The sequence below is a fragment of the Alligator mississippiensis genome, chromosome 1 (assembly GCF_030867095.1).
Source record: "Alligator mississippiensis isolate rAllMis1 chromosome 1, rAllMis1, whole genome shotgun sequence".
Taxonomy (NCBI): Eukaryota; Metazoa; Chordata; order Crocodylia; family Alligatoridae; genus Alligator; species Alligator mississippiensis.
In genome coordinates this window covers 128,817,509-128,845,081 of record NC_081824.1, presented here as the reverse complement: position 1 = coordinate 128,845,081, position 27,573 = coordinate 128,817,509, and the positions used below count along the sequence as shown (strand labels likewise).

General features: G+C 44.1%; 1 protein-coding gene across 1 annotated transcript; it reads left to right on the top strand.

Moving 5' to 3' along the window:
• Positions 1-364: 364 nt before the first annotated feature.
• On the top strand, positions 365-27,102 carry ZC3H12D (zinc finger CCCH-type containing 12D). The gene is made up of 6 exons (XM_006262049.4): positions 365-449; positions 7,948-8,346; positions 17,849-17,988; positions 19,207-19,441; positions 21,748-21,854; positions 23,649-27,102. Exons 2-6 carry the CDS (start codon positions 7,988-7,990, stop codon positions 24,686-24,688), a joined length of 1,881 nt encoding a protein of 626 aa, XP_006262111.1. The 5' UTR covers positions 365-449; positions 7,948-7,987; the 3' UTR covers positions 24,689-27,102.
• The last annotated feature ends 471 nt before the right edge of the window (positions 27,103-27,573 follow it).

Genomic DNA, 27,573 nt, shown 5'->3' with positions numbered 1-27,573 from the left:
GGGTGGTGACCAGATCTTCCTTTGCTGCTTCTTTTCCTTCCCCATTTTATGCTGGTGAAGTTTTCTTGCTGGAAAACTTGTTTGAGAATGCCAATGGCTGCTGGGAGCTGTCTGTGTTGGGAGTGGCTGAGTTTTGCATATATGACTCACAAGCAGTTGGTCCTAAATGTTTAGTTCCCTCTTCTTGTTCCGTTGAAAAATGAAACAAAAGTCTAAAAACCTGTGTAGTGAAATGATAACAGCCAGTCAATTGAGGAAATCAAGCCTCTGCATGCTTTGGGCTGTAACCTGCTTGCTGCACTTGTTTGCTTTGAGTTGACATCAGACTTACAATAAGCTTCTAAGTACAGCAGTGACTTCCGTGTGGGCTTCAGACTTCAGCTGGGTGCACTAGTGGGACGCTGTTTCCCTGACACAGAGATTGTGATATCTGATGTGCAGTGCTGCCTGTAAGTACAAACTTGTCTTTTCTTTTTTTTTTAATTTTTCCAATGAATGCAGCGATGAAGCCTGGTGGGAGAGGGGAAGTTGTCTTTCCCCTACAGGATTCTTCAGAGCAACAAAACACATTAGACTGTCACCTCACAGGTTGCATGTGTGTGCTGTTTTGTTTGTAATCCAAGAAAATAAAGATGCCTCTTTAAAACCGTACTGAAAATAATGTGTTCCTAAGTAAGATTCAAACAAGAAATGGCAGATTTGGGGGCTGGACCTGATGATCTTGCGAGGTCCCTTCCAGCCCCTTACAATCTATGAATAAGTGATGGTGTCCCAGAGACAGCTGACGAGCACCTAGCAAAGGGGCTGAGGGGGGAGCATTAGTGCTATTTCAGCTGCCCACATGCTCCTGGCGCTGCTGTTTGTGTGTGTTACTGAGGAACGACTGCCAGCAACTCTGGCTTAACACCTGCTGCAAACAACCCTCAGGGGCACAAACTGCAGCCAGATACTGGAGCAACAAAGTAAATTGCATCCTGGTTATGTTCCCGTCCCTGACTGCCCTTTGTGCCAGCAAGGTGAATGGGAGCATGACTAGGGAACCTACATGCTGGCCTTGTGCCATCAAAATTGCTTCCTTGTGTCAGGGTGACCCTTCTGTTGTGATTGTTGCATAGATCTATCGGAAATGCAGTTCAAAACAGAGGCTTGGGCCCACAGTACTTCTTGCGGCAAGTACAGTAGGGGGCCTTAAAGACAGATTGGTTGAAATTTGTTCTTAAAAACAGTTTTAGACGAAAGGAATTAGAATATAAATGCAGTGAATCCTTAAAACAGGCCAAGCACCTTTGCAGTTTGTTTAATTTCAATTATGGGGGTGGTTTAATTTTTTTAAACTTTTTCTTTTATGTTAACTAGGCATGCCTGGGATGCTCTTAAGTCCTTGGCAAGAATTTTTCTACAAAACAAAAATTCTCAAGAAACTCACAGTGCTTGCTGTTTCATAAACCATTTACAAATTACATCCTTTATGTAACAGCTTAATACATTCTAGATAGTTTATGCCTTTTAGAGACATAATATTTATGCATTTATGTGTTATACCTGAGTTAGAATAGATCTGATCAACAAGCATGTCACTTTGTGGGATTTTTTTTAAAGACAGCTTTTTAAAAATGTCAACAATGTTTTGTATTCATGCAACTGGTCAAAAATGCAAAATGTGTATTGGAAATGTTCATACTTTTGTGAGGAAAGAAATAGATTTGCCAGTTTTTATCCAGAACTTCAAATTTGGATATACTATATTTACAGTTCTTGAAATTTGGAATATTTTGACCAGGTCTAATCAGAGGTATTGATCAGAGGGGGGTTCTTCATAAATACACGGGTAGGTAAACATCTGGGAAGGAGATGAAGGTGCTCACTTTGAGCTAAAGAATGATGTTGGCACAAGAACAAATGGGTATCAACCTGCCATGAATAAACAGAGGGTAGAAATTAGAAGCAGGTCCCCAACCATGATAGCAGTGGGATTCTGGACCGGCTTCCCAGTAGGCACGCTAGCCCAAGACCCAGAAAACAAACCCCTTTTTGAAGATGGAACTTGATCAGTTTATGAAAGAGGCATTATGATGTGATTGATTGCCTGTAGCAGCAGGGGGAGCTGGGCTCAATGGTCCAAAAATCCCTTCTGGTTTTATGTTCCTACCTGGCTCTGAGCAGCATCTTGATTAACTCTTTATTCAAATGTCTGTTTGTTGTTTATTAATCCTTTGTAAGCTGTTTATAAATGGAGCCTCAGGGCAAACTATGACCAAAACTCTTAGAGTGAAGTTATGCAAATCTAGTTACACTTTCCATTTTGTGATTTTTTTGCGGTGAAAATGCCAGTCACAATATTGCTCATTTTTGCATTTTAAGAGACACCAAGTCTATTTATTTTTTTTATTTTTTTTTTTATTTTTTTTTACAGAACTAGGCCCTGGCTGATGATGACATTGTTGCTATTAACATCATTTCCTGACTTAAAAAACCCCCAAACCTAGCCATTCACATACCCTGATGGAAAGCAGGTGTACAAGTTCAGAAAATGCCTAGCTGGGGAGGCCTGTCCTAGTCATTTTTCAGTCCAGGCATGGGTTATGAGAGCAAAAATGCCTCAGCCTGGAGCACAGTGGGTGACTGCTGTGTCTTTTGCTCATTGCCAAACCAGCAAAGTTCATGCTTCATGAGTCCTGCACTAACCCTTCAGCTTTGAGCCACTGTGGGGCTTTTGGGACTGGCTGTTGAGGTTGCCTTGGGCCTCATGCCTTTAGGCATATGTGTATGTCCCATTAAAAGTCAGGAAAACCTATGCATGTACTTAAACACAGGGCAGTTTTGCTGAATGCACACAAATAAGACAGCAGTTGCCTTTATGTACCCTCCTGTACTTTGGTTACCTTGTGCTTGGCCCAATGATCTGCTTTGGGAAATTGTGTAGTTTTAGGAACAGGTTAGATGAACACTTGTATGGGATGGTTCAGATAGGGATGATCCTGTGTGCAGCGGTGGGTTGGACTGGGTTACCCCCTCCCCCCAACCCCAAGGTCCCTTTTAGCCCTACTTTTATATGATTCTGCACTACTACACTGCATCCATTTTCTGGTTGGATCCACAGGCCAGAATATGGCACAGAGGTAGGTGGCAAAGGTGATTTTTATATCTGTAAATCAATTGTTAGCAAGTAGAAAGGTTCTGGATTTATTATATGAGACCAATTCCTGAATGGCCAAGCAGTGATTTTCATTTAAATCAAGTTTCTACACTATAACCTTATAAATCTATCATGCTCAGGACCGAGCACCTGCCAGAAATTGGAAAATTTCTGATTTTTGAAACCAGAGTGGCGGCTGGTCAGGGGAAGCAGAAGCAGCTGGTCCCAGAGCAGCGGCCACATGCGGCGCGGCCATGCAGAGTGGTGGATGGCAGTAACAGCCACTGCATGCAAGCTTCCCCCTCTGCTGCTCCTGGACTGGCCGCTGCTACTCCCCGATGTAGTGTATTTTTAAAAAGTGCTGGATTTTTGAGAATTTCAGATGTTTGGTGTCCGGATTTATGAGGTTATACTGTATTTATGTATATTAAAATGTTTCTCCTTTTAGAAATGAACTTATTTAACATTTAAATTTGGTAACTGAGGTGAAAGCCTAATTTATTATAATGTATTAAAATTTTATTCAGATTAAATGTATGTATTTTTAAATTAAAGTGGAAGCAGCACACACTTGCTGCTGGACAGGTGGAAGTCATTGGCAATGGCCCCAGAGTTTTTTCACTTCATTCAGTTCAGTTCAGTCCGGTGACCAGCTCTTCCATATTTCAGAAACCAGAACTTAACTATGGTGATCAGAAGCAAGCTGGTCACCTGGTTAACAATAGATAATCCTACCTTTAGTTAATTAATCAGTTTTAAATTCAAAATTAATTTAGATCAAGCATTTTTCCTTTAGACATCCAGGAAGCTATAGGTGACTTTAATTAATTAAGATAAACATTTTAAAATGATGCTCATGTATTTTAATTCAGACATTGTATCCAAATGCATCTTTATCCAAATCACAAATAACAAAATATTAAGTAAGAAATGTCATGCAACATTTTCTAACTTAGCAACAAAAAGTAAAATGTAAAAACCTGAATAAATATATGGTAAGGCCTGTAATTGCTTGTGTGAATTTGTATAGACACAGCATATCCTGCTGCATCAGTCTTCCTTTTTGGGAGAATGCAACCAACACGTATAAATGCAGAACAAAGAAAGAATTTTTTAAATCAAGGATTTTTGCTCACTGGTTTATTTAAATCATTATTAAAATGTGTGGTTTAAATCAGTACAGTGACCAACTGTTTTAACTAACTCATATATTTTTATTTAAGTGCCAGCATGATACAGGGAACAAAAATGTGAAGACAAGACTTTGTACAGTTTTATAGGTCAGGCCTTGATCCTGCAGTGGAACCTCTGGGGAACAGGATTCTTCCAGTACAGTTTCAGGAGCAGCATTGATGACTAAAAAATAGATGCAAACAAAACAGGGCTGTTGTTATCATTTATATCGCAGTAGGCTGCATGATGTGTTTAGCACTGACTGTGTAGACAGGATACAATCCTTGTGTCCAAGGATTCAGATATGGATTTTTAAGATCGTGGAGTGCCCAGATCCCCTTGAAAGTGAATAGACCCAGTTTCTTTAAGCTCCTGTGAACATCCCCGCCCTGCTATCTATGGCCCCTGTCCTACAGGTAGACTCCTTCAGGAAGGTACCTGGAACCCCATTGCTTTGTGTATCAGGCATTTTCTGTCATGATTCCCTTTGCAAAATTAAAGTTTTAGAAGACAGCATGAGAATTACCAAAATACAGGTAGTTCTTGTTTATGCCAGGTGTGTTGGGTCACTTTTTGACCAGCATGAATTAGCATAGCTGTATTAACTTGATGGAAGTATTCCAGCTCACACAAACTAAAAGTTTGTTCCTCCAAGATCTTTTGTTTTATGTCCTACATTTGAGTCTGGAGAAGCCAATAGTACACGTCAATTCCAAAAACAGTTATTCTGAGTTACTAAGAAAATTATTTTTTTTTCCTTTTCAAATAGTTCACCATTAATCTGAATCTTGGCATCATCCATTCCTGTTCTAATGCTCATATGGAAGAAGGAAAAATAGTAACGTGACCTGTGAAATAAGAATTTACCAGGGCATGATCTGCTTTCTCAGATGACATTGTAATGTGATGAGCTGGCATGGGGAATGAGGCTGGACAATGGTAAAGAGCATCAGCCTCTACTACCTGACCTAAAAAGAACAGGTGCCATAGCTTAGAGGCCATACCTGAGTGCTAAACCTCTACTTGTGGACTAGCTGCTGTGAGGAGCTCCTAGTCACATCCATACTTCCTCTGGCTTGGAAAGCTGATTCTGATGGTACAGACAGTCAAAATGTTCAAGGCAGAATCAATTCAGTCTTTGCAGGTTATTTTAAACACAGGTTAAATTGAAACAGAAGTGAACAAACATTTACCTTTGATACAGGAAATGTAGCCACATGCCTGCAGTGGCTCAGGCCAGAAGCCACAGCTCTCTGGCTGTGTTCACTTCTTTTTTCTGCTGTCCCCGAGGTCTGTGGGATTTGCAGTCCAGAATCACAGCAGTGGGACTCTGCAGGGCAGTTCATCACTTCCTCTTCCTGCTTCCTGGTGTCTCTGGAATTTGTAGCCCACAGTTGCAGCCAGAAGTAAGTTTAAGTAGGAGAAAGGGTGTTTAGCCCCCACCTTCCCTGGCTCCCCAGCCGGGGTTTGTCTAGGGGGCCAGTCCCCCCTTGCAGACTGGGCTGCATCTCCAGCCAGGTTTGTGTCCATCCCCCCCCCGGTTGTCAGCCAGCCCTCCCTCACTGCTCCAGCTAGGGAACAGAGGGGTGAAGCCAGCCCCACAACACAGCCCAGCCCAGCCCAGGACTGGAAAGCATGCTGGGATGCTGGGGGACTGTGATTTAACTTGAACCAAGAAGGGTCATAACAGCTGAGGCTACTATCTAAACTGCAGTGCCCATGGTGAATGAAACCAGGTCTTGTGAATTTAAAAGCATGAATCTCCACTACTTGAACGTGGGAACCCTATTCTTTCACTCAGCACTGGCAGGTTTATAGCCCTGGGGCTGTGGGTAGCTGTTGGTTGGCCAGACAATCAGCTCCCCTGTCAGTGTGGGTTCTGCAAACATGCCTGAGGACTCTCTCTCTTATCATAATCATTTATTTATATTATCATAGCATCTAAGATCAGGAGCAGGATTACATTTTGCTAAGCACTGTACAAACACAGAGCAAAAAGACAGTCCCTGTGTCAAAAAGCTTACTTATTCTGTGTTAAAAATTAACAGGAAAATAATGGCTTTGCTGAACCCAACAAAAGATTTGATTAAGAATCAATAGCACCAAGTTTCTGTAAGAAAGATTTCAGTGGGAGAGGAAGCACATGCAGTATATGACTTTGACCTTTAGACACACTATTGCCATTGGACCTTGGTTAATTGGGACTCTGTTATCACTGCCAGTCCATGCATAGTCCCTGGGATTGCCCTGGCCGACCTTCTGGCAAGATCCTATGCTACTCAAGAGGGGAACCTCTGCCTTCAGTCCTGCAGGGCTTGTCAGCCCCTCAAGGCTGTTGCTGCACTCTCTTCAGCCCCCTTCCAGCAGAGTTTAGTCCTGTTTGAAATACTAGTGGCTCAGCTATACTATTGCTCCCATTAGTGTTGTTTTTCCTCGGGCTGCAGTAGCTGATGAATTTAATGAAAAGAGCCAGTGCAGTCACTGCCTTAAGGATACATCTATGCTGCAACTGGGAGATATAATGGCAGGGTGGCAGCATAAGTCTAGCTGGCAGTGGTCCCACCAGCAGTGATGATGTAGCAGCTAACGTAGCATACCTAAGGACCCTAGGTATGGACTGGGGTTGACCCAGACTGGAGTTTGCATAACTACTATTGTTACCAGATTAGGTAGATTAAAGTTAGTATGGGTTTTCCTCCCCCAGCTACAAATCATACCTTCTCTTGTTAGGGAGATGTGTCATGTATGTAGTGAGGGGCTAGAGCAGGTTAATTTACTCTAGCTAATGCTTGGGAATAGTCATTTCTGAGTTATCTGTTTCTCTCAGCAGTGACTGCAACTGAGTTTGAAAGCCCTGTTCACAGAGATTTAGCTTCCTACCACTACTTCTACTTCTTTTTAAAAGCAACATGTTTTTATTCTCTCTACATTAAAACTTAACTGAAAATGAAGATAATACCAGGAAATCATTAAGTCAGACCTCATCGGAACATATGAATGATTTCACCTGAACAAGAGTTGCACAATATCAAAACTTTTTGGCTGTGTTTATTTAAAAAATGGGTTTTTTAATAGTTCCAGGTAATATTGTAGATCACACATTCCATCTGCATCTCTTGGCGAAGTTTGCTGTGTTTACTGAATTGCTACGACAGCTTATATCATTCCAATTAAGTGTAAAAGATTTTTATCTGTGGACTATTAACCGCACTGAGTGAACTGAAAAGCTCCTTCTGCGTTGCATTTGAGATGATTTCCTGTGTGATACAGTGGCTTGACAAACGTGAGAGTTATGGCGTATGCATGTGAACGTACCTACATGCGTATCTCTTGCTGATGGAGTAGTGTGATACCTGTATGAATGTCCCAAATTTCTGACAAAATGTGGGTGCTCTGCTAGGGAGCTCTTCTGGGAGTGGGACAGAAGAATATCCATGACCTCTGAGGACATGCTGGGGCATTTGTTTAACAGAGAAGACACCAGGTTTGACTGGCCTCTTGCATATGATTCATTGCATGCTGAGCAGGTAGATCTGAGACAGTAGGTAGTTCTTTGGATACCCCATGTAATCATATGATTTCTAATCTTTCCTCTCTCTGCCCATCCCCAAATTGATGCCTGTTCAACATTGCTGAAGACAAGAGCATTCTCTAAAAGGAAAACAAAAGCTTGCTGAGATGTCCTTGTCTGGCAAACCAGTAACAGCACGCCACAGGAGAGGTCCTGCTGCAGAGATGGACGTACAGCAGGGCAAGCTGGAGTTTTTCTGTAAGCTGGGCTATGTCAAGCAGGACATCTTCAAAGTGCTGGAGAATCTGGGCCAAGAGGCCCTAGAAGATGATGTGCTGAAAGAACTGATCCGGATGGGGAGCAGACCTCAGGCCCATGGCAGTCAGGCTCAGCACCCACTCCCAAAACTTGTTGCCCGTGGATCATGTAGCACTCTGGCAGTGCCCAAACGGCCTGAAGAGGACACAGCTGACTCTTCCAGTAACTTGAGACCCATTGTGATTGATGGCAGCAATGTTGCTATGAGGTAGGCAATTTCCAGGTTGTTCCATTTCTCAGCAGCTTTGTGTATTAATGCTGATGGCCTCATGCTTTCCCTGCTTTGGGTGTGAGGACCTTTGAGGGTGATCCATCATCTATCTCTCTCCCTTTCTTAGTGGGGTGCAAGTTAAAGTGTATTCCTCTTCTCTCACAGTACCTTTTGACTACTGGTGTTTAAAACACCATTGCTTCTACATTTTGCTCGTCCAAAGCTAATTACCAATTTCTGTTTTCTTTCACTTTTAGTTCAAGTACTCAGGACATCTAAATCAATATACTGAGGAACTACTGGGAAGAAAAAAGTCACCTAGTAGATAGTTATTTAACTATTTATGGTAATACTATATGTGGGGGGGGTTAATATGATTAAATTTTACAAATCTACATAAATAGTAACAAAAATAGCAGCATGGTATTTCCATCCATGGGACTCAGTGGATCGCTGGTTAGATCCTGGTCTATGCTTATAAATCCAGCCAAATTTGCAATATGATGATCATCACTCCTGGCAGATCAAAAACATACCAGAAAAGTACGTAGATAGAAGGGGAAAATAGATGTCTTCTTGATTTGACCAAAACTGCAGTTGTTGTATTTCAGTTCTGCAAACAAAACCCCAGAACAGAACATGCCTGGTTTGTGTGTCTTTGGTCTGCAATCCTGGCTTACTTGAATGTGGAGTAGATTCCATCTGCTCAACTATGCCTCTGCTGCTGAATAATCTCTCTTCTCCTTTAAATGGCTATGTTCTTTTTGGGGGAGGAGCTTGAAAATGGTGTGTTTCAGAGACCAGGTTGTGGGGTCTAGATAGAGGCAACTTAGATGAATGCTAAAACATGTGAATGCTTATCCATAACTGAATCTGTGGAGTTCCTATCACAAGTTTTTAGGGCACATGCTTTATGGTGTGGCAGCGTTCCCATTCTCCAGGTAGGACCTCTGCCCTCATTGATTTTGTGAGGGCTTTTAAATAGGGTGGGGAGCAGAAAACAACCAATCTCCCACCTCCACTCCAAGGGTAGTGGCAGAAGCTAGCTGTATCTCACTGTGGTGATTACTTGAGTAAGTCCTGGGAGAAGGTGGTAGCCCAAGAGTTAGTGTTCACTGATGACTGATAATTGACCAGAGAAGGGTCTTTGGTATAAGGATGAGGATGAAAATGTTAATTTTAATAGATGGCACAAAGTTTTTGAGACAAACTTTTATGATGGGACTTTGTTGATTTAATAGCTGGTTCTGATTTACTTGTGCTACGTGGGCTGAAGTTGAATCATTGTAGCTCAGACATGTGTTGCACCATATTCTGTGTCATTTAGCTCACAATAAATTAGGGAACTATTTTTTTTAAAATCCTATTACTGCATTGTAAAAAATGAAAAGGCCAAACAGTTCTTGAATTTTCTGCTGAAATTCCCCCCCAGGGAAGGTTCCTGGGAAACCAGATGAATGTACTCTCCATGTTACGATGGTTAGTACTTCTCATTTTCAAACCATGTTACCGGTATTGACTGGTAAATTGTCCTACATAGTCCATTGGAAAGTATGCATCATTTGCCAGAGTGGTCAAGCACTTACTGATGGCCACACAATGAGTCAGTGCCATTTAGGATTCAGAGTGTTACCCCAGCTCTGACATTCAGAGTTCTTCATGGTTTTCCTGCTCTGTAGCCTTGTACTTTTGAGGTCACTCGGTAGTGCTATACTGTAAGTGCGGTGGGTGATCACTACTGTGTTGCATTACTTTGCTAGGTTGTGTAATCAAAGTGCATTTTTAAGAAACCATCCATTCTTTGTACATTTAAAAAGGAAGCCTTCAATATATCTTTTTGGTGAGGAGGGAACCACAGAACTGAGACAGGGAGAGACAGTACATTTCTCTACTAGATTACCACATGGGTTGATGTCTCACCTTGGAATTCCTGGCTTTTCAGATAAAGTAGTTTTCAATTTAATATCAAATAAATGCTCAATCTTCCTGTTTGTTCTTTAATAGCCTTGAAGTTGAATCTAAAAATTTACAGCTCCTCCCAGCTGTCTACCAATCTCTGTCTTCAGGGTTATCACTGGGAAGTTAGTGATAATTGCATAAAGATTAAAAAAAAACCCTAGTTGACACAATTGAGAAGTTATTGCCTTCTGTTGAACAAATAGAGAATGGGAAGAGCTGTTTTCCATTTCCTTCTGTGGAAGCCTTTCTGTATTGTAGGTAATTGAATTTGGCTCTGGAGAGCCTTGAGGCCTCAGTAAATGTGATAGATATCAGACTAACATGGCTAACTACTTCTCGTTGAAGTCAGGCCAAAAGCAGGGTAGATTTTCACCTTATCGGCTAACTAGATCAGAGATGCAGAGCGTGCGCTTTCATGAACCTTGAGTGCATTTCATCAGGTGCCAGAGCAACTCTTTGTCTTTAAGTCTTGTGTAGAAGTCGGTATTTCAGGATTGTCCCAGACTTGAGGCAGGCAGCCACTCCTCAGCACAGGGGAAAAAACACGTAGGGTAGTCCTATTGTAAACATTTGTAGGGAAAGTAGAAGGAAGAGGGATTCTTTGTTTCTCCATCCTAAGATTTTTCCTTGGGATCATGTAAGCCTTCCCAGAGAGATGAGCCTCACTTCGACAAAGGCTGCTGAGAGCTCTTCAATCTATCCAAGCTGTAAAAGCTGGCAACTGAAGAGAGACAAATTCAGAGTAGAATTTTTTAACAGTAAAAGTAATTACTAATGAAACAATTTACCAAGGGTTGTGGCAGATCCTGTATTCACAAACCATAAATCAATATTGAAGGTTTATCTGGAAGATATGCTCTGATTCAGCCTGAGCTATTGGACCTCAAGCACGAATTAATTCAGGGCAGTCCTATGGCTTGGTTTATGCTCACATTTCAACAGCCCCTCCTGCTCTTTAAAATCCAGTAAGATGCATTCACTCTCTGAGAGGTACTAAGGAGCGCATTTAGCTAAACCAGTTCAAGTGACTGCTGCTGCTGACAGACCATAGACAGCCAGTGTATGGTATGTAGGGGTGGGGAAGTCACTTGCTAGCAGCATGCTGGGATTCAAGGAGGCAGGAGTTCTGTTCCCTTGCTGGCTGATGACCTGCAGTGCGACCCCAGGTAAGTCATCTCTCTGCCCACCTTATGTGTGTGATCTTCATTTAGAATCAGATGTTGAAGTCTTTGGTCATGTCCAGATGAGCACAGCTATGCTGTACATGGGACCACAGACGCATCTGCAGTGCCAAATACTGCACGTTCAGGTGTTCTCTGTGCTGTAAGGGAGCTGCGCAAGCATTTTTTTTGGACCCCTGGATATCCAGGGGTCAAAAAAAATCCATGCAAAAAAAAAAGTGGGGCAGCACATGCAGGGTAAGTACTTACCACTCAAAACCGGAGCCATGCTCCAGCTGCTGGCCAGGCTTTGGTCAGCAGGATCACCGCTGCTGCAGCCCCAGGACCCCAGGTAAGGCTGCTAGGCCTAGCCCAGTGCTGGCCACAGCCTCCTTTACATCCACCCGGGGCAGCCTGCCATGCACCACAGAGCACGTTGGCACAGGTGTTCCACTGGGACAACTAGTTGTCCCTGGGGAACCAAGTGCCCATGGTCATGTGGACATGGCCTTTGAGGCAGTAATTGTCTAGTTGCTCAGTGCAGTCCTGAAGCATATATAGATGTTTGCTCTCCCAGGAGAAATGCTCCCAGGAGTGATTTAACCCTGGTTGTTCCCAGGTTATTTTTCTCCTGGAGTGGCCATTTTTATTCTGGGAGAAAGAGTCTGAATATCCATACGCTTGTGGTTTCTCTTGGGGGAGTGTCTGCTCTTCCAGGAGAAAATGAATGTCTGCACAGGGTCCTGATCTTGTATGAGACTTTAGGTGTTGCTGTAATACAAATTAAAATAATGTGAATAGTGTATAAAAAGAGATACAAGTCTTTTGCATTTACCCAGTATATCTGCTCTACCTTCTGAGGAATTTAAATGCTGAAGATATTAGAAGCCAGTAACAAATACTTTTAAAAAATATGAAATAATGTCTTTGAAAAGAATCATGAAATTAGTTGAATAAAGTATTGGGTAGAAGCCATCAGAAGTTATAAAACCTAGTGGAAGAAGAAAAAAGTTATTGGGGTATAGTTTTCGCAGCTGTATCTTGTCAGTTGAGCTGTGGTCTGGATGGAGTCTTTCTGGGAAGTAAAGCTTGATTTGGGTGCTGTCTTTTTATTTAGATTCACCTTACTGATACTATACGTATCCAGTGCTAATCCTCAATGTGTAGGTTCTAGAGCATTGTATAATAATGGTGGAGATAAGTGTGACTACAGATTTGGGTAAGTGGGGCACAGGCATACAATGATTTGTCTACAATTGCTCTGCAAGCTGGAAAGACAGGGTAATAAAACACCTGTACACAGTGCTCCCAGTCTGGTGCTGTGTACCACTGAGTTGGCTGTCTCTTGCTTGTAAAACCCCTGCTTGTGGAGATGAGTTGGCTTTTCAGCAGGGCAGCTTAATCCATTTTGCTGTGCTACAAATAAAACTCCATGTCCAGACTACTGGGGAAAGCCTGAGAAGATCCAGTTAATATAAGTGGAAGTCTCTTGTAAAAGCTGCATACTGCTATAACATATACAATGCACAGCTGGGAGGAGGGAAATCTGAGTGCTAGTCTCTGGTCTAAAAAACTGTTCTGATTTCCTTCCAACAATTGTCTAATATGAAATACATAAGCTGATGTGAGAGCAGAGACCATAACCCACTTCCTTGCTCCCAGTGGAGTGCTCTCACTGCTGTGCTAGAGTCAGATGACTCTTTTCCTGGTATTTTGTGGTCCCATGAATGTTGCATTTTGCACAGTGGCCCATCTTTGAAATGAGGAGTATGGAAGGTGCCCCTATCCAGCCTTGTTTTGTAGCCAGTTAGCTAGGGCATTTGGGGTGGGGGAGGAAACGTGGGCTTGTGTGCCCTCAGCCTGAGGACATATAACCCAGATCTCTCACTTCCTGGATGAGTGCTCAAGCCACTAGACAATTGAATAAATGATGGGTGCTGTCTCCACGCTCTTTAGGTACCTAACCTTAGAGAAAGACTGTGTGCTCTGGATCCTGAATGGACAGACAACTAATATACAGCTGTGGGTCAGGTGTCTAAGCTCTAGAGAGGGTCTGGAATATAGACAGTCTCTGTGCCTAGTGTTTCCTAGTATCTCTGTGGGTTTCCCTGCTGTGATGGATTAGATTTTATTGTAATATTTCTGATTTAAATGTATTAATGATGCAATAATGCCACATGCCTCAGTTTCCCTGATTAGCTTGTACAGGAGGGAAAGAAGGGGCTGAGAGAGATTGAAGCAACAGCTGCCTTGCCTAAGTGAGGATATGTGGATATGCATTTCCAACAACAGAACAGAATAGCCTTGTTGATGCTTCAGCAGGGATTGGAAAACATCCTTTGAAGGTGACACCCAGGTGGTGTCAAGATAAATATGTATCAAACAATGGCTGGAGGAAAACTTGGAAGTCCCTGAGGCACTTGCAGGGGGAGAACAGCTGAGCATCTAGCTCAAGGGTGGGCAAAATGGTGGATCTGGCCATTGCCTGGACTCCATTTTCCAGCAGGCCCTGCCCACGTTGCTGTGTCTGGTTTCCATGGAGACCTCAGTGGTGGTGGAGCTATGACAGCGTGGGGGCAGGGTTTCCATGGAGACCAGCCCCAGCAGCACTGGCAGGGCATAAGGCTGGGTGTGGTGTTGCTCCGGGGCCAGGATCTTGCAGTGGTGACAGCATGGTCCAGACTGCCAAGGCAGCGTGGGTCTGGACCATGCTGTCACCGCCACAGGATCCTGGGCCCGGAGCAGTCCCTGCCCAGCTGTGCACCCTGCCAGCACTGCTGAGGCTGCTCTCTATGGAAACCCTGGCCCTGCGCTGTCACAGCTCTGCTGCTTCTGGAGTCTCCGGAAACTGGCTGCAGCGACCAGGGCAGGGACTGCTGGGAAATGGAGTCCACAGCTGGCCCAATCCAGCCCATGGGCTGGACTTTGCCTGCCCCGATCTAGATGTTCCCACTCATTCTGTGGCCTATTTAGCCCTCCCTATTCACTCTCTAGGGGCCTTGGGCACCTAACTATCAAGGTGATCCACCCTCCTGAGGCAAGAGGTCTGGTGTTTTTCTTTGTTCAACTGTGCTGAAGTCTAAGATGGAGGCAGCTACAAGGCTAATCTGGCTTTAGCTCTTAGGCACTCCAGAAAGTTTTGCCTTTTACTTCTTTCATAGGGAGCTTAAAATACAATTCAGTGACTGGAAAGCCCTAGGTAAAGATACTGTGATGGAGGAAACTTGGCTTCACTAGACACATTTATGTTTTAAAGTAGGATGTAACAATTATATAAAACCCCTTCAGGTTATCCTAAGTAAAATGTAACTCTTAATCCTTCACAGGTCAGATTCCTTCCCCAGTCTTCTGTGGGATCCCTCTACCCTCAGTTTATGTGTGTATAATAAAAATAATGGAAGTACTGATGACTGTATACACGTGAGGTACTGTGGGTCAAAAACTGTTCTTCTTTCTATCGTGTGACTTGGGTTCAAGTTACTATAGATTACAAGGCACAGGTTGCTATTCACAGGCTTCAGTTGTTACAAATACATTGAATTCTGTAACAATAAACAGGCTCTTTTCAGACACATAGAGCACAAGAGTCCAGAAAGGGGGTTTCAGACTGGCTAAGCACCACATCAACAATTGGGTGAAACAGCACTATCAAGAAATAATTCTGGTGAATTATTATCTACTAGGGGTGTGCAAAGCTTCAGTCGACGATTTGATTCAGAGAAGATTCGGCCCGATTTGGAGGCCGAATCACTGAATCTGAATCAAATTGGGAGACCAAAAAGAAACCTCTGAATTGATTCGGAAAAGATTCAGGAAAAGAATCAGAGATTTCGGAAGGCAGTCTTTCAGGGGAACAGAAACTGAGAAGAGGGAGGAGGAGTGGGGGGAGGGAGACTGACATCTGTAGCTGGCCAGTGACTGTGATCTTTCCTTGAGTCCCCTTCCAATTACAGTGCTCTGGGGGAGGGATGTAGAAACAGCTCATAAGCCTTTGTCTGCAGCCTGTTTCTGCCTGAGCACCGGGAAGGCCCTTGTTACAAGCTATCATCTCTGCTGGTTTCATCCCACTGCGCCTTAACACACCCACAAAATCACGTCATGAGTTTTGCTTTCAGAAGCTGGAGGTGCAGTTTCCCAGAAACCCCTATCTCCTTGAAAGCTGGCAAGCCTCATGCCCTCAGAAGGGGCTACCGTCCCTGCTGTTTTCATCCAAATCTGCCATAAAATGGCAAAGTTATAGGTATTTCGGTGATTCCCATTATAGTCTATGGCCAAATCTCTTTGAATCAGCACCAAATCTTCTGACGCTGATTTGGCTGAATTGATTCAGGACAGTGATTCAAATCTCCGAATTGAATCTCTGTCCTCCAAATCAAATAGTTCCCTATTCGCACAGGCCTATTATCTTCGTCTTCTGCTCATTTTAAACTTTATATATTTATTTAATTTTACCAAACTTCTGCCTTTCCCCGCTTTGTTAAAGTCAGTGGGTATAAAATTGTGTAAAACTGAGGTAGAAGAATGGGGGAGCAGGCCCCTGGTCCGCTGAACTTTATTTATAAATGCTAGCATGAAAGAGAGAAAAGAGCCTAGATTCCTTTTCAGATAGGGTGACCTTACATCCCAGTTTAGCTGGGACAGTCCTGGATTTTGAAGGCCAGTGCCAGTTGGCTTGTGTGAATTCAAATGAGTGTCCTGGAAATGCAGGCGTATGAGGCACAGTCTGGCAGGAAGGCAGAGCAGCACGATGCTCCAGGGAGGCAAGCAAGAAGGCACCACTGCCTGCCTGGCACACTATGCCCCCTCTCCACCCCACCTCTGTCTGCAGCAGCACTGTTGACTTGGTAGAGCCCGGGGGAGCGGGAAGACGGTGTCCCAGTTGTCCTGGATTTCCTTATGGTGAGCCCATTTTAAAGGCATGTAGCTAAATGGATCTTCTGAATTCTAGACCGCATTTATCTGTAGTTGAGGAAATCCATGTGCCCTTCAATAAACAAGAATTCCTATAATGGATAAATATTCATTTTAATTTTTATACCATTGCCCAATGCATTGTAAAGGGCCTAGGATTTAACCTACACTCCGGTAGTTAATATGAAAGATTTATGCATCATTCTTGCATCATTCATCATTTTCTCCTTTTCAGGTCACTACTGCAATTATGACTAGGGACAAAATGAAACTTTCAGATCCCTTTGCCTAGTCAGGGTGATACAGATTGTTTATCTAATTTGTGTTTTCCCTCCATTCTTCAGTGTTGAAAACATTAACATGACTGTGGAGGTGTTGTCCAGGAAGTTCAAAGTACAACAATGAGGTTTCTGTAGATAATGTGTTGGTATTTATCCATTTCAGGACCTTTGGGTTGGGGTTTAATCTCTGTCCAGTGATTGTTGTATACAAACCCATGCATTTATTTTCTTGGGTAGGGATGGCTAAGCAGAAAGAAGTCACCTTCCTAGGCTTCCTATTATAGTAATTGACAAGCAGCAAGAATATCATGGCATAGGACATATAACACACCTTTCTGCTAGGTTTCTCTTTTGTTACTTTTCTGTGTCCTAATGTTACCCCTCTGTGTCTTAATTTATTTTGAAAGTTGTTAACCCTGACTTTTCCCATAACTGGATCTGCTACAGCTTACATTGGGTTTACTCTTTCTCTCCAGCCTGGAAAGACCAAACCCAATAACCAGTCAGAATAAGGTGGTCTGAGGCATTAGGCTGTTGGGGCTTCCTACCACCCCATTTCCACGCTGTGGTCTTCTTTCTTCTGGGATTCTGGGATCATGAAGAGAATGACTTCTCTTCATCCTGTGTGTGACCTGTAACCAGCCTGGCTACCATTTTGAAAGGAGCATGGAGTGAGAATGGGACTTCAAAAGTTTCATTTTGGAGCAGAAAAATCCCAGCTTCCTGTGTTTTTCCTTAGTAGCATTGTGTGGTCTGTTCGTTTTGCTTGTACCATGACTCCTGGCTCAAGCCATGGGGCCAGGCCATGGGGCAGTCTGACAGAGCCCAAGGTAAGATCAGGCAAGACCTAGATCCAATCTCTACTTGGAGATTATGGCAGTCAGTTTGGGGTAGTGGATGGCCACACATCCAACTACTTCAGTCCTTGAAATTTTGTGTGGAAGACCTCTTAAAAGCATCCAGGCTGTGATGCAAATAAATTATTTATTTAATTGTAAGATGTATCTAGAGTTATGCATCTCAAGCTCTCTGCTCGGTATTTGAAGGTGACTTTCTCAGCTGTTGGTGTCAAGGCTGAACACAGGGATGTCTGGTCTGTATAATGGATTCGGCTGCAGAGAGCTGTCTGAGCTTGTCAGAGCTTTTTCCTGGTTCTTAACATATTTTCTCTTTCTCTGTTGCTTACAGTCATGGGAACAAAGAAGTGTTCTCATGCTGGGGAATTCAGCTGGCGGTGGACTGGTTCAGAGAAAGAGGTCATAAATACATCAAGGTCTTTGTCCCAACCTGGCGAAAGGAACCACCGCGATTTGATAGCCCTATTACAGGTAGGCAAGCATCCCAAGCACAATTCAAAATAAAATGATTGCAAATGCCATATGTAGTCAGGACGCTGTGAATATAGTGCAAGAATATAGTGTTTTGTCTGTACAGGAAAACACATTTGTGGAAGCAGATAATAGATGTTCAAGGCATTTCAGTTGTTGTAATGATACAACATGTACAAACTATTGCTGTCAGATTAAACTATGTCTGTGCAGCCTGTGTAACGGATGCTAGAACTTTCGGTTTCAAAAACATGAACTAAAAAAGAATCAACTTTGCCTGTCCACAGGACTGTGTCAAATGTACTAGCACCAGGCAGTAAGGGGTGGCATAAACACCTACTCACAGGATGTTCATCCACGCACATCAGACAGTACATAACTGCAGAGGCTGAGAATCATTCAGGAGAATGATGCACAGAAAAATCCATGTAATCTCAGTTTTGTAGTAAAAATTGACTTGCGCATCTAAAATTTGGCTGCAGCACAGGCTCAGAGGCACTGCCATCTCAGCTGAGTGTCTGTCTTTCCCTAAAACTGTTTGTCTGGGACTCCCAAAGTAGATGTCTCTGCACCCAAGTCCTCTGATGGGCCCAGTTTGATATGTGCACTCAGAGCACACTGGGCATTGACTGACAGCACTGAGATCAGTGCACAGCCACTTGGTGGTAATGGGTGCCAGTGTCTACTTTGTGCATTAGTAAGTAGCCTTGTTAGAGAGCACTTGCCCAGGAAATGGAAGACCTGTGTTCTGGGCCTTCTTTCACCCCCGGGGAGTTCAAATCCACATGTCCCACCTTTCAGGAAAGCGCCCAGATCTATAGGTTGGGCTTGGGGGCACCTTCCACCCCTTTTGTATAAGTTAGGATGTTATATTGAAAGGAGCACATGAGTCGTGGAACTAGGAAGAGAACATGCAAGAGGGAGCCTGACTGTCATCTGATGAGGAGACCAGTCCATTGGGAGGGAAGGAGTCCTTAGGACCTGCTTTTCCAATGCTGTTGGTACATCATATTAAATTATTATTTGGTGCAAAATGCCTAAGCAGTTCCTTTGTGAATTTTGCTCGTGGAGCCTCTGGAAAACACCCCATTTATTTAGGTCCCTACATGCAGACTTAGGAGATGGATCTAAGTTTTCAAAGTGCACTTAGATTCTTATGGGATGTGCTGGAGACCTGCTAAGTGCTGACTTTCCTCCCTGTTTCCTTTTTGTTTTCAGATCAGCACATTCTCGAAGAGCTTGAAAAGCAATCAATCCTTGTGTACACCCCATCCCGCAAAGTGAAAGGGAAGAGAGTGGTCTGCTATGATGATCGCTACATAGTTAAAGTGGCCTATGCCAAAGATGGGGTTATTGTTTCCAATGACAACTATCGGGATCTCCAGAATGAGAATCCTGAGTGGAAGTGGTTCATTGAGCAGCGACTCCTCATGTACTCCTTCGTCAGTGACAAGTACGGGATGGTTGTCTTTACATGGTTTCATACATTGGTTTTCAGGCCTGAATGCTGTCAGCCAAATTCAACCCTGGCACACATGAAATTTTTAAACTGATTTCAAAAGGAGTGAACCCATTTGTAAGGATGTCCATGGGTCCATCTCTTTATTTCCTCCTTCCTAAGCTCTGCTCCCCCAAATTTTCAGCGGTTCTCTGAGAAACATTGCTAAGTGGTAACACCCATGTTCCACATTACTCCTAGTCCTTGCTATCTCAGAGAACTGCTGTCACAAGTTTGGACTGAGCTTGATTGTCTTTTAAAATATGCCCCACAACAGAGTATTTGGACAGAGACGCAGTGAAATCAATATTTGGTAATAGAGAGTAATTTTACTGTGGGACAGAATAATCCTCTCCATCCATCTTGGGTGGGGCAGGATGGCACCTTAGACACTAATGCAATCAGGAAGCCATAAGCTTTTGTAGGCTTTTCCCCACTCCACACACTTTCAAAGCCTCCAATATAGCAACAATTCTTCTAGCTTAAGGAAAAAGGCCAGGATTTCCAGTCAAATCTTATTCCCTTCACTCTGACCTCCTTGCTCTGAACTAGACTAGAGGACATTGTTAGATCATACATTATTGAGGAGTTGCATCTCTGCTCTATCTCTGAAAAAGTTATTAGTCCCAGCCTTTATTTACCTCGGTGGCAGGCATTAAGAAAAAGGGTGACCGAGCCATGAAGCCTCTTAAGCTGCAGTATGCTCAACAGATCATAGGGAATGTTACATCTCCAGCCACTCAAACCACATTAAAAGAAGAGAGAACTTGGCACTGAAGTTCTGTCTTCATATAATGTTGTTTGTTGTTTTGTATCCCTAATCAGCTGTATATAGTGCGTCTCAAAGTTCAGCTCCATTTCCTAACAAACAGAAGGATACAGTCCTGATTATTAACTAATTACATAAGGTTTCTTTTTTTCTGAGTCTTACAGTTGTCAGAATGTTTTCAGGACCCTGACCACAAACAAGCAAACAAAAAACCCTAGCTATTGCTGCCAATTTTGCTTGCAGAACTTCATGTTAAGTCAGTCTTACAAACAGCTTTAAACCTCAACCTAGGAGCTGATTCCATTTCATATAGAGAGATTTTTGTATTTAGTTCTTGACTTGTTTATTTGCCTCCACAACAGGAATCTTTGTTGTTGTATCACTTAAACAAGGCCACAAAAGGAAAGGTTAGAGCAACAGGGTGTGTTGAGAGATGTGTAGAGTAGATTATGAGCAAAGGACCAGGAGATCTTCAGTTCTCAGCTCCTTGGATTACTTCTGTGTTGATCTGGTCACTTACCTTCTCCCTCTCACTTTCCCTGTGGGTAAAAGGGTTCTTCCACACAGGTGTCTTGAAGATTAATTCATCAATGGTGCTCATTTTTAATTCATTCTATGATGTCTCCTTGTGAAGCACCATGTTAAAGGGACAAGGTAGTCGTAATAAGTAATTGAACTGAGCATACTTCGAGGAAATACAATATTGGGGCAGAGTCTCCAAGTGGGAACTTATACAGGTTTCTCTCGCTTTATGCTGTACATGCATTCCTGGAAAATGGCACATAAGTCGAATACGCCTACAGGGAACCCACTTTACAATGTAACAAATAGGGATATGTCCCAAGACCTCAACTGTACTGACCCCCAGACCCATTTCTACCACTTTTACAAGACAATCTGGGTACTCACCAACAGCAGACAGTACACACAAGCACAGGGTGCTGTCATAATGGGGATGGCAACTACAGAAACAGCTGTTGCAGACAAGGAGTGAGGAGCACAGATCCACACAGGAAACTATATTTTGGTGTGTGTCACTCCCACAGTGCACTGCACAAAGCAGCTGACTGTGGGCTTCCACCACACTGATCGCATAAGATTGAATGTACCTCGCATATTATGAATTTTTGGTATAAAAGGGTCATTGCATAAGAGTGAATACGCACATACAGAACCCACATAAAACGAGGGAAACCTGTATTCAACAAAGATCTATCACTAGGTCTTCTAAAGCCACATGTTCATACAAATGCTGCCGGCCTGTTGCACAGGAAGATGAAGTCTGGAGTGTGTGTTTGTGCATGTGTACACCTGTGTGTGAAGGTGCATCCTTCTTTGTTTTGGTCTGTATATATGTTACAAGATTCTCTTCTGTTATAACCGTGCTTCACAAACTATTTAAAAATTCTGCAGGTCTCAATCTAGAGCTTGACAGAAACACCTTTGGGAGCATGTACATTTCACTCCAGTGACTTATCTACTTGGTTTTCAGATTTATGCCTCCTGATGACCCCTTAGGCCGCCATGGACCCACTCTCACTAATTTCCTCAGCAAAAAGCCTGCCCTTCCTGAACCAAAATGGCAGCCCTGTCCGTATGGTAAGCTTTCTTTTTAGCTTCATACAATGCTACCTGCCTGCTTCCCCCCACCTATGGGTGACTGGTGCCTCCTGAGTCTGGGGGGGGCACCCGCAGAAACTGCCAGTGGCATCAGCAGTAGGGACGGGGCTGGCGAGCACCTACAGAAGCTGGCGGTGGCATCGGCAGCAGGGGATGGCCCCTGTCAGGGGGAGCCTGTGGCCCCCCCTCCCCCCCCCGTCACCTATTGCCTCCCCCAGCCTTGGGAGTGCAGGTGGAGTGTTGGTGCCACTCACTGAACAGCATCTGTCCTCTTGTAGTGAACAGGCAGGGATCTGGAAGGCTGAACGTCAAGGTGCTACATCTCGTCCCAAACCCTCTCAAATGTGTGGTATTCTTAAAGCCAGCTCTGGTCTTCCCTCTCACTTCACTGCTTCAGAAATAATCATGTCTAAGACCATGAAAAGCTAGCTCCTCCCATGCCTTTGTTTCTGCACTGAGAGCATATCCTTCAATCTTGTCTACTCAGAACAGCAAGACAACTATGGGTTCCTGTTGTGCATCTCCCTCACCCAGATGCACTGAGGTGATCCACAAATAGGTCCATGCCATACTGGCCAAAAGTGGTTCTCCATCTGAATTTCCTCATATAATGTTCTAATCTAATCCTGGGTTTTTGCTCTGGACCTCTCTTTAGATAGCAGTAATACAGAAGGATACAGTTCATTCAGAAATAAGATCCTTTAACCTCATTGTAATAGTAAGCTCTGCCCCTCCTCCCAGCACCTACTGATACATGAGAAGATATAGATGGAAGAGCCCATAGCCAAGTGAGAGGATTTTAATCATCTGGACCCATCATCTTCACCAAAGAAACCAGAAGGGATCCACTGCTAATCCCAGCCAGAGAGAGTACAGGATGTGCCTGGGACTGGCTCCTGGCTTGTGGTTACAAGCCAAATGATTTCTGGCCTTAGTGTGTGTCCCATTTTCTATTTACCTTGCATCACTACTGCTTCACCATGCTGCTGTTGTGGCGTTGTAGTTGTGATGGTCCAGGAAATACGCAAGCGACAGAATTTTCTTCGTAACTGTACAGCTGGGAGAGAAGTTAGGCTATCTTTCTAGAACAAGAGGCCCTTTCTCAATCTTGAGGAAAAAGCAGATACAGCCTAAGCTAAATACTGGGTAGAATAATTACTTTTAACTCCACTAATGTATATGAAATTGGTCACCAAAAAAAAGAAGAGGGCAGATAATTGGGGAGAAAAGAGAAGTTACAAGAAGTATCTACAAACCAAGTAAAACCAGTAGAAATAGATAAACCTAATTATGTAAAAGAATAAGACCAAAAAGGATGAGGGCTGTTATTACCTGGGAAGCACAGACATTAGCAGAAAGAGCAAGACCCTGTTTTTTAGTGTCCAGTACAGTGATTAATTTTTGTTGCCAGGCCTGTCTCCTGAAGGTATTTTATAAGTCCCTTGAGTACAAGGACAGTGAGATCAGAGATGGAGCGGTGAAAAATTTTCTCCCAGGGGTGACTTAACAGTTCTCTATCAGCAACTGTTAAGTCAGGTGCCAAAAGAATGAAAAAGGAATAGCAAAGAGCATGTCCCTGCTTCAAGGAGTGGTGCTGGTAGGTTGATTACCATATAATGTTTGTGAAGTGCTCAATAAGGGAGGCTTTTAAAGAATGCGAGATAAAACAATAAACCATAATTCTGTGTTATTTTCTTGAGCCCTTCCCCCCCCCCCCCCCCCCCCCGCCTGCCTTTAGGTTTATGCAAACATCATTCTGTTTTGTTCTTTCAGGGAAAAAATGCACATATGGCAGCAAGTGCAAATTTTACCACCCAGAAAGGCAGTATCATGCTCAGCTGTCTGTTGCTGATGAGCTCCGAGCCAAAACAAAGGCTTCCTTGTTAAGCGTGGGGGCAGAGGAAGAGTTGAAGACCACCCCTCCTACAGGCAGAGGCGAGACTGCATCCCATGACACTTGCCCCAAGAGGCAGCAGGAATCCAGTGGCGTGAGGGGCAACAGCTCTGTGCAGAGCTTTACAGTCGATCCCCACTGTGTGGAGTGGACCCAAAGGAGCTACATGGAGGATTCAGTGAGGGCCTGGGCAGACAGGTCTCAAAGCAAGCTGGAACCTGAACAAAGGTCATTTCTGCAAGACCCATTGAGAGATCAAAGGCTCATAGAAAAGCAGCTCTCCATGTTATCACTTGGTGACCAAATATACAGTGAAAGTGGGCCAGCAGGCACGTTGCAAGCTGAGGACGGGGTGGACGGTCCCCATCAGTGCTGGGATCTTAGACACAGTTCATACTTCACTCCCCACTGCCACAGTGTGGAATGCACGTGCTTACAGGGGTGTCATTTCCACCCAAGTTCTCATCTGGGTAGGTACCCAGCTCATGGCGGGGCTCAGCCCTGCTGCAATATGCAGATGCAAGCAGTCCAGAATCAGCGAATCCTTTATGGCCCTGACAGCTCTCAAGCCAGACGAGGCCTGTATTCTTCCATGGCCCCCCTGAGCGACCCCTTTCCATACAGCAAGCATGAAGATGCACGGTACCAAAAGTATTTATTGAGCCAGCCTCCAGTTCAGCCATTTCTGTTAGAGTCTGGTAAGCGGTCTGGCTCCTTTCCCAGGGTGGATGGTTGTCCACATGGTGAATTCCGGCAGAGCCGTGCTCCGGGCCCTCTGGCTGGTGAGCGGGCACGCATCCATACAGCGCTGTGCTCCATGTTCCCTTATAACGATGTGGATCGAGTTATGTCCTTGTACCCTGATCTTGAGGACGTGTCTAGCTTAATATTATTAATTCAAAGACACAGGAATTTATGAAGCAGTGGAGATTCTCTCCCTGCTTCGGTGCCTAAAACAGAAGCAAAAAATGCAGGACACCTCACCCCACTGGGGAGAGCTGTGTCCAGGGAGAGGGAAGGCTCCTGTTCCCTGCTCAGGCAGCAACTCACTGTATAGCCTTGGGCAAATCACCTAGCATCAAGTTGTGACAGGCAGCCACTGGCATCTGAAGGAGGTGGGAGGGAGGGGACTGTGACTCAGGGAGTAATTCCCTCCTTGAGGCACAATCTTTACCAATTATATCAGGTGCAGAGGGACACTGCACAATCCTTAGGATTCCCCCTCAGGCAGAAGGTGCACACTGCCAGCCTTTATGGAGGGGGAGCTGTTGTGTCTTCTCTCCCCCAACTCTTGAGGTGCCAGGTATCTCTGACCATGCAGCAGTAAAAATAGCACCCTGCCCAGCACGCAGGCACCACAATTGTGGCAGGACTTTGGCAGACTCTTCACCCACTCAGGGCTTTAACTTTTCTCCTCTTTACTTGCTCCTTGGGCTCCTAATGCTTTGTTACAGGTCTCTGAGGTGGGAAAGTTGAGTTAAGCACCTTTAAAATGCACATTAGGAATCTGTTGGAAGAGGGTCTAGCATTGCAAAGGTACATGAGGCAAGGACCAGATACAAATTTGTACCTCTGGATGATGGACCTACTGATGCAGACACTTCCGAGAACAGTAGGGTGGATTTTCACGGAAGGAGGCCCATTCTTTTTAAGGAAATCCCCTCAAAAAATCTGACTTACTTAAGTGTGACAACTGACCAGGGAAGACCACAGGGTATCAGTACCACACACAAAAAAAAATTTCTTTGTTTTGCAAAGACTCATTTTTCTTTGTCTTAACCCTCCAGTTACTCTGCTTATGTGATACTAGTTGGCTCGGCAGAGTGAGGCTCTACTTGCCATTCCTGTGCTTGGCAAATTCAGAGCAATGACAGGAAATAATGCCCGCTCTTTTACCTACCTGAAAATCTATGTCATTGGAAACCCAGGACAGTTGATCCCAGATGTGTTACTGCACAATTTGATCTGATCTGGGGTGGGGGGGCACTTCAGACAAGGAAAAATCCTTCTTATTTATTCTGAGAAAGGAGATGTATTCAACTTAAGGAGGATGAGTCAAACATCCCTAGGCCCCAGTATAGTCCAGCTTTAAAATCCTAGCCTACAGGCTTAGTTACTGCATTTGAATAATTCTCCCTGCAAGCACTGGGCAAATTTTGCTACGTGGGAGCCCTGTGCAGATGGACATTACTTTGTGGACATAGGCCACCACCGTTAATCACATAATATGGTATGTTATCTAACAGTAGTTCAACCTCCCCACTATGAGGCAGATGGCTCTTTATTGTTCTGCATCATCTTAAGTAATGACAGCACTTAAGTTTCACGCCAGACCAGTTGCATCCCCAGTGAATGACTAAAAAATTTGCTTAGAGACAGGGAGATCAGAAGTGGATGCCAAGCATACTTCAAAAGAGCATTTTAAACCACCACTCTTGATCTAATAAATACTACCATCTTAACAGTAAGTGTTATGCCACACTGTACTTAAGCCATGAAAATTAAACTTTGATTAGGGTCTTTATCCTAAAGCCCCATTAGACTTCTCCCTCCCCCTACCTCCCAGGAGACAACAATAAAGATAGTGAGCCAAAAACCCATTAGGTTTTTCATACAAGAAAATATTGACCTTTTATGTTCCAAATAGGTTCCAAATATGGCCTTGTAATGTGATTATATAGCTGGTTTGTGGATATAACTGTTTAAGCTGTGTTCCTTTGGGACGTGGTTGATTTTGGTAAGCTGTAAAGCTGCTACTCTATGCGCAGTTCCATGTCATTCTTTAGGTTACAAAATCTCTTATCTTAAAGTTGACCCTGGAAGGGTTTTTTTGGAATTTTACCAAAGTCTGAGTATGTTTGTGAGATGTTGTAGGATTACTGAAGTACAAATTAAACATTTTTCAATCTGGCAAATAACTTTTTAACCTCAGTTCCTCCAATTAATATGTTTAAACAGAGCTGGCCTTAGGGGTGGGGGATGTAGGAGATTGCCCAGGGCATCACGGACAGGGCACACCCCCCCACACACATGATGTCACCCTTTTCCCCAGGGAGCCCTTGTGGCCCCCAGCTGAGCCTGGCCGGCTCAGCAGGGGGAGTGGAGTGGAGGGAGGCCACCCTTCTCCCTTGCTCCCTCTCTCCAGTGTCCACGGTCTGTGAGCGTCCCTCCTTCCAGAGACAGGCAGCTTCCTCTCACCCCTCTGCCTCCAGCAGGAGCTGGGCGACTGCCATCAACAATTCATCATCTCCCAAAAGCAGGAGTGAGTGTCAGCAGCAATAACTAGGGACCTACTTAGTTTGCGATTTCATGGAAACTGTGAAATCAGTTGATGGCCATGAAATCAAAACAAAAAACTCACTAAAAATAAAATGTTGGCTCCCTAGTGGGTTGGCTCCCTAGCCTTGCAGCCCGCCAGGGGGGTGGGAGGTAGGGAGCCACCGGCACCAAGGACAGCAGTCAAGAGGGTGTCTGCTCCCCCAAACTTTCACTGCTGATTGGCTGAGAGGGTTGCCCGTCATGCAGTCCTGCCCCTCTCTACCAATCAGTGGTGAGGGGTGGGGCCACATGGAGGACAGCCCTCTTAGCCAATCAGTGGCAAGGGATGCGCTTGTTGTGAAAAGGCCGGGAAATCGGTTCTGCGCATGGACTGCAAACATCCCTTTCTACTCGCCACAACTTAGATCCCTACCAATAAGAGCAGACGCGCGGGTGGAAGCAGCGAGTGTGTTCTCAGTGCCCGGTCCAGCCAGGCTTGATTCACTGTGCCCAGCAGCTACCTGCAGCATGGCAGCACTTCCCAAG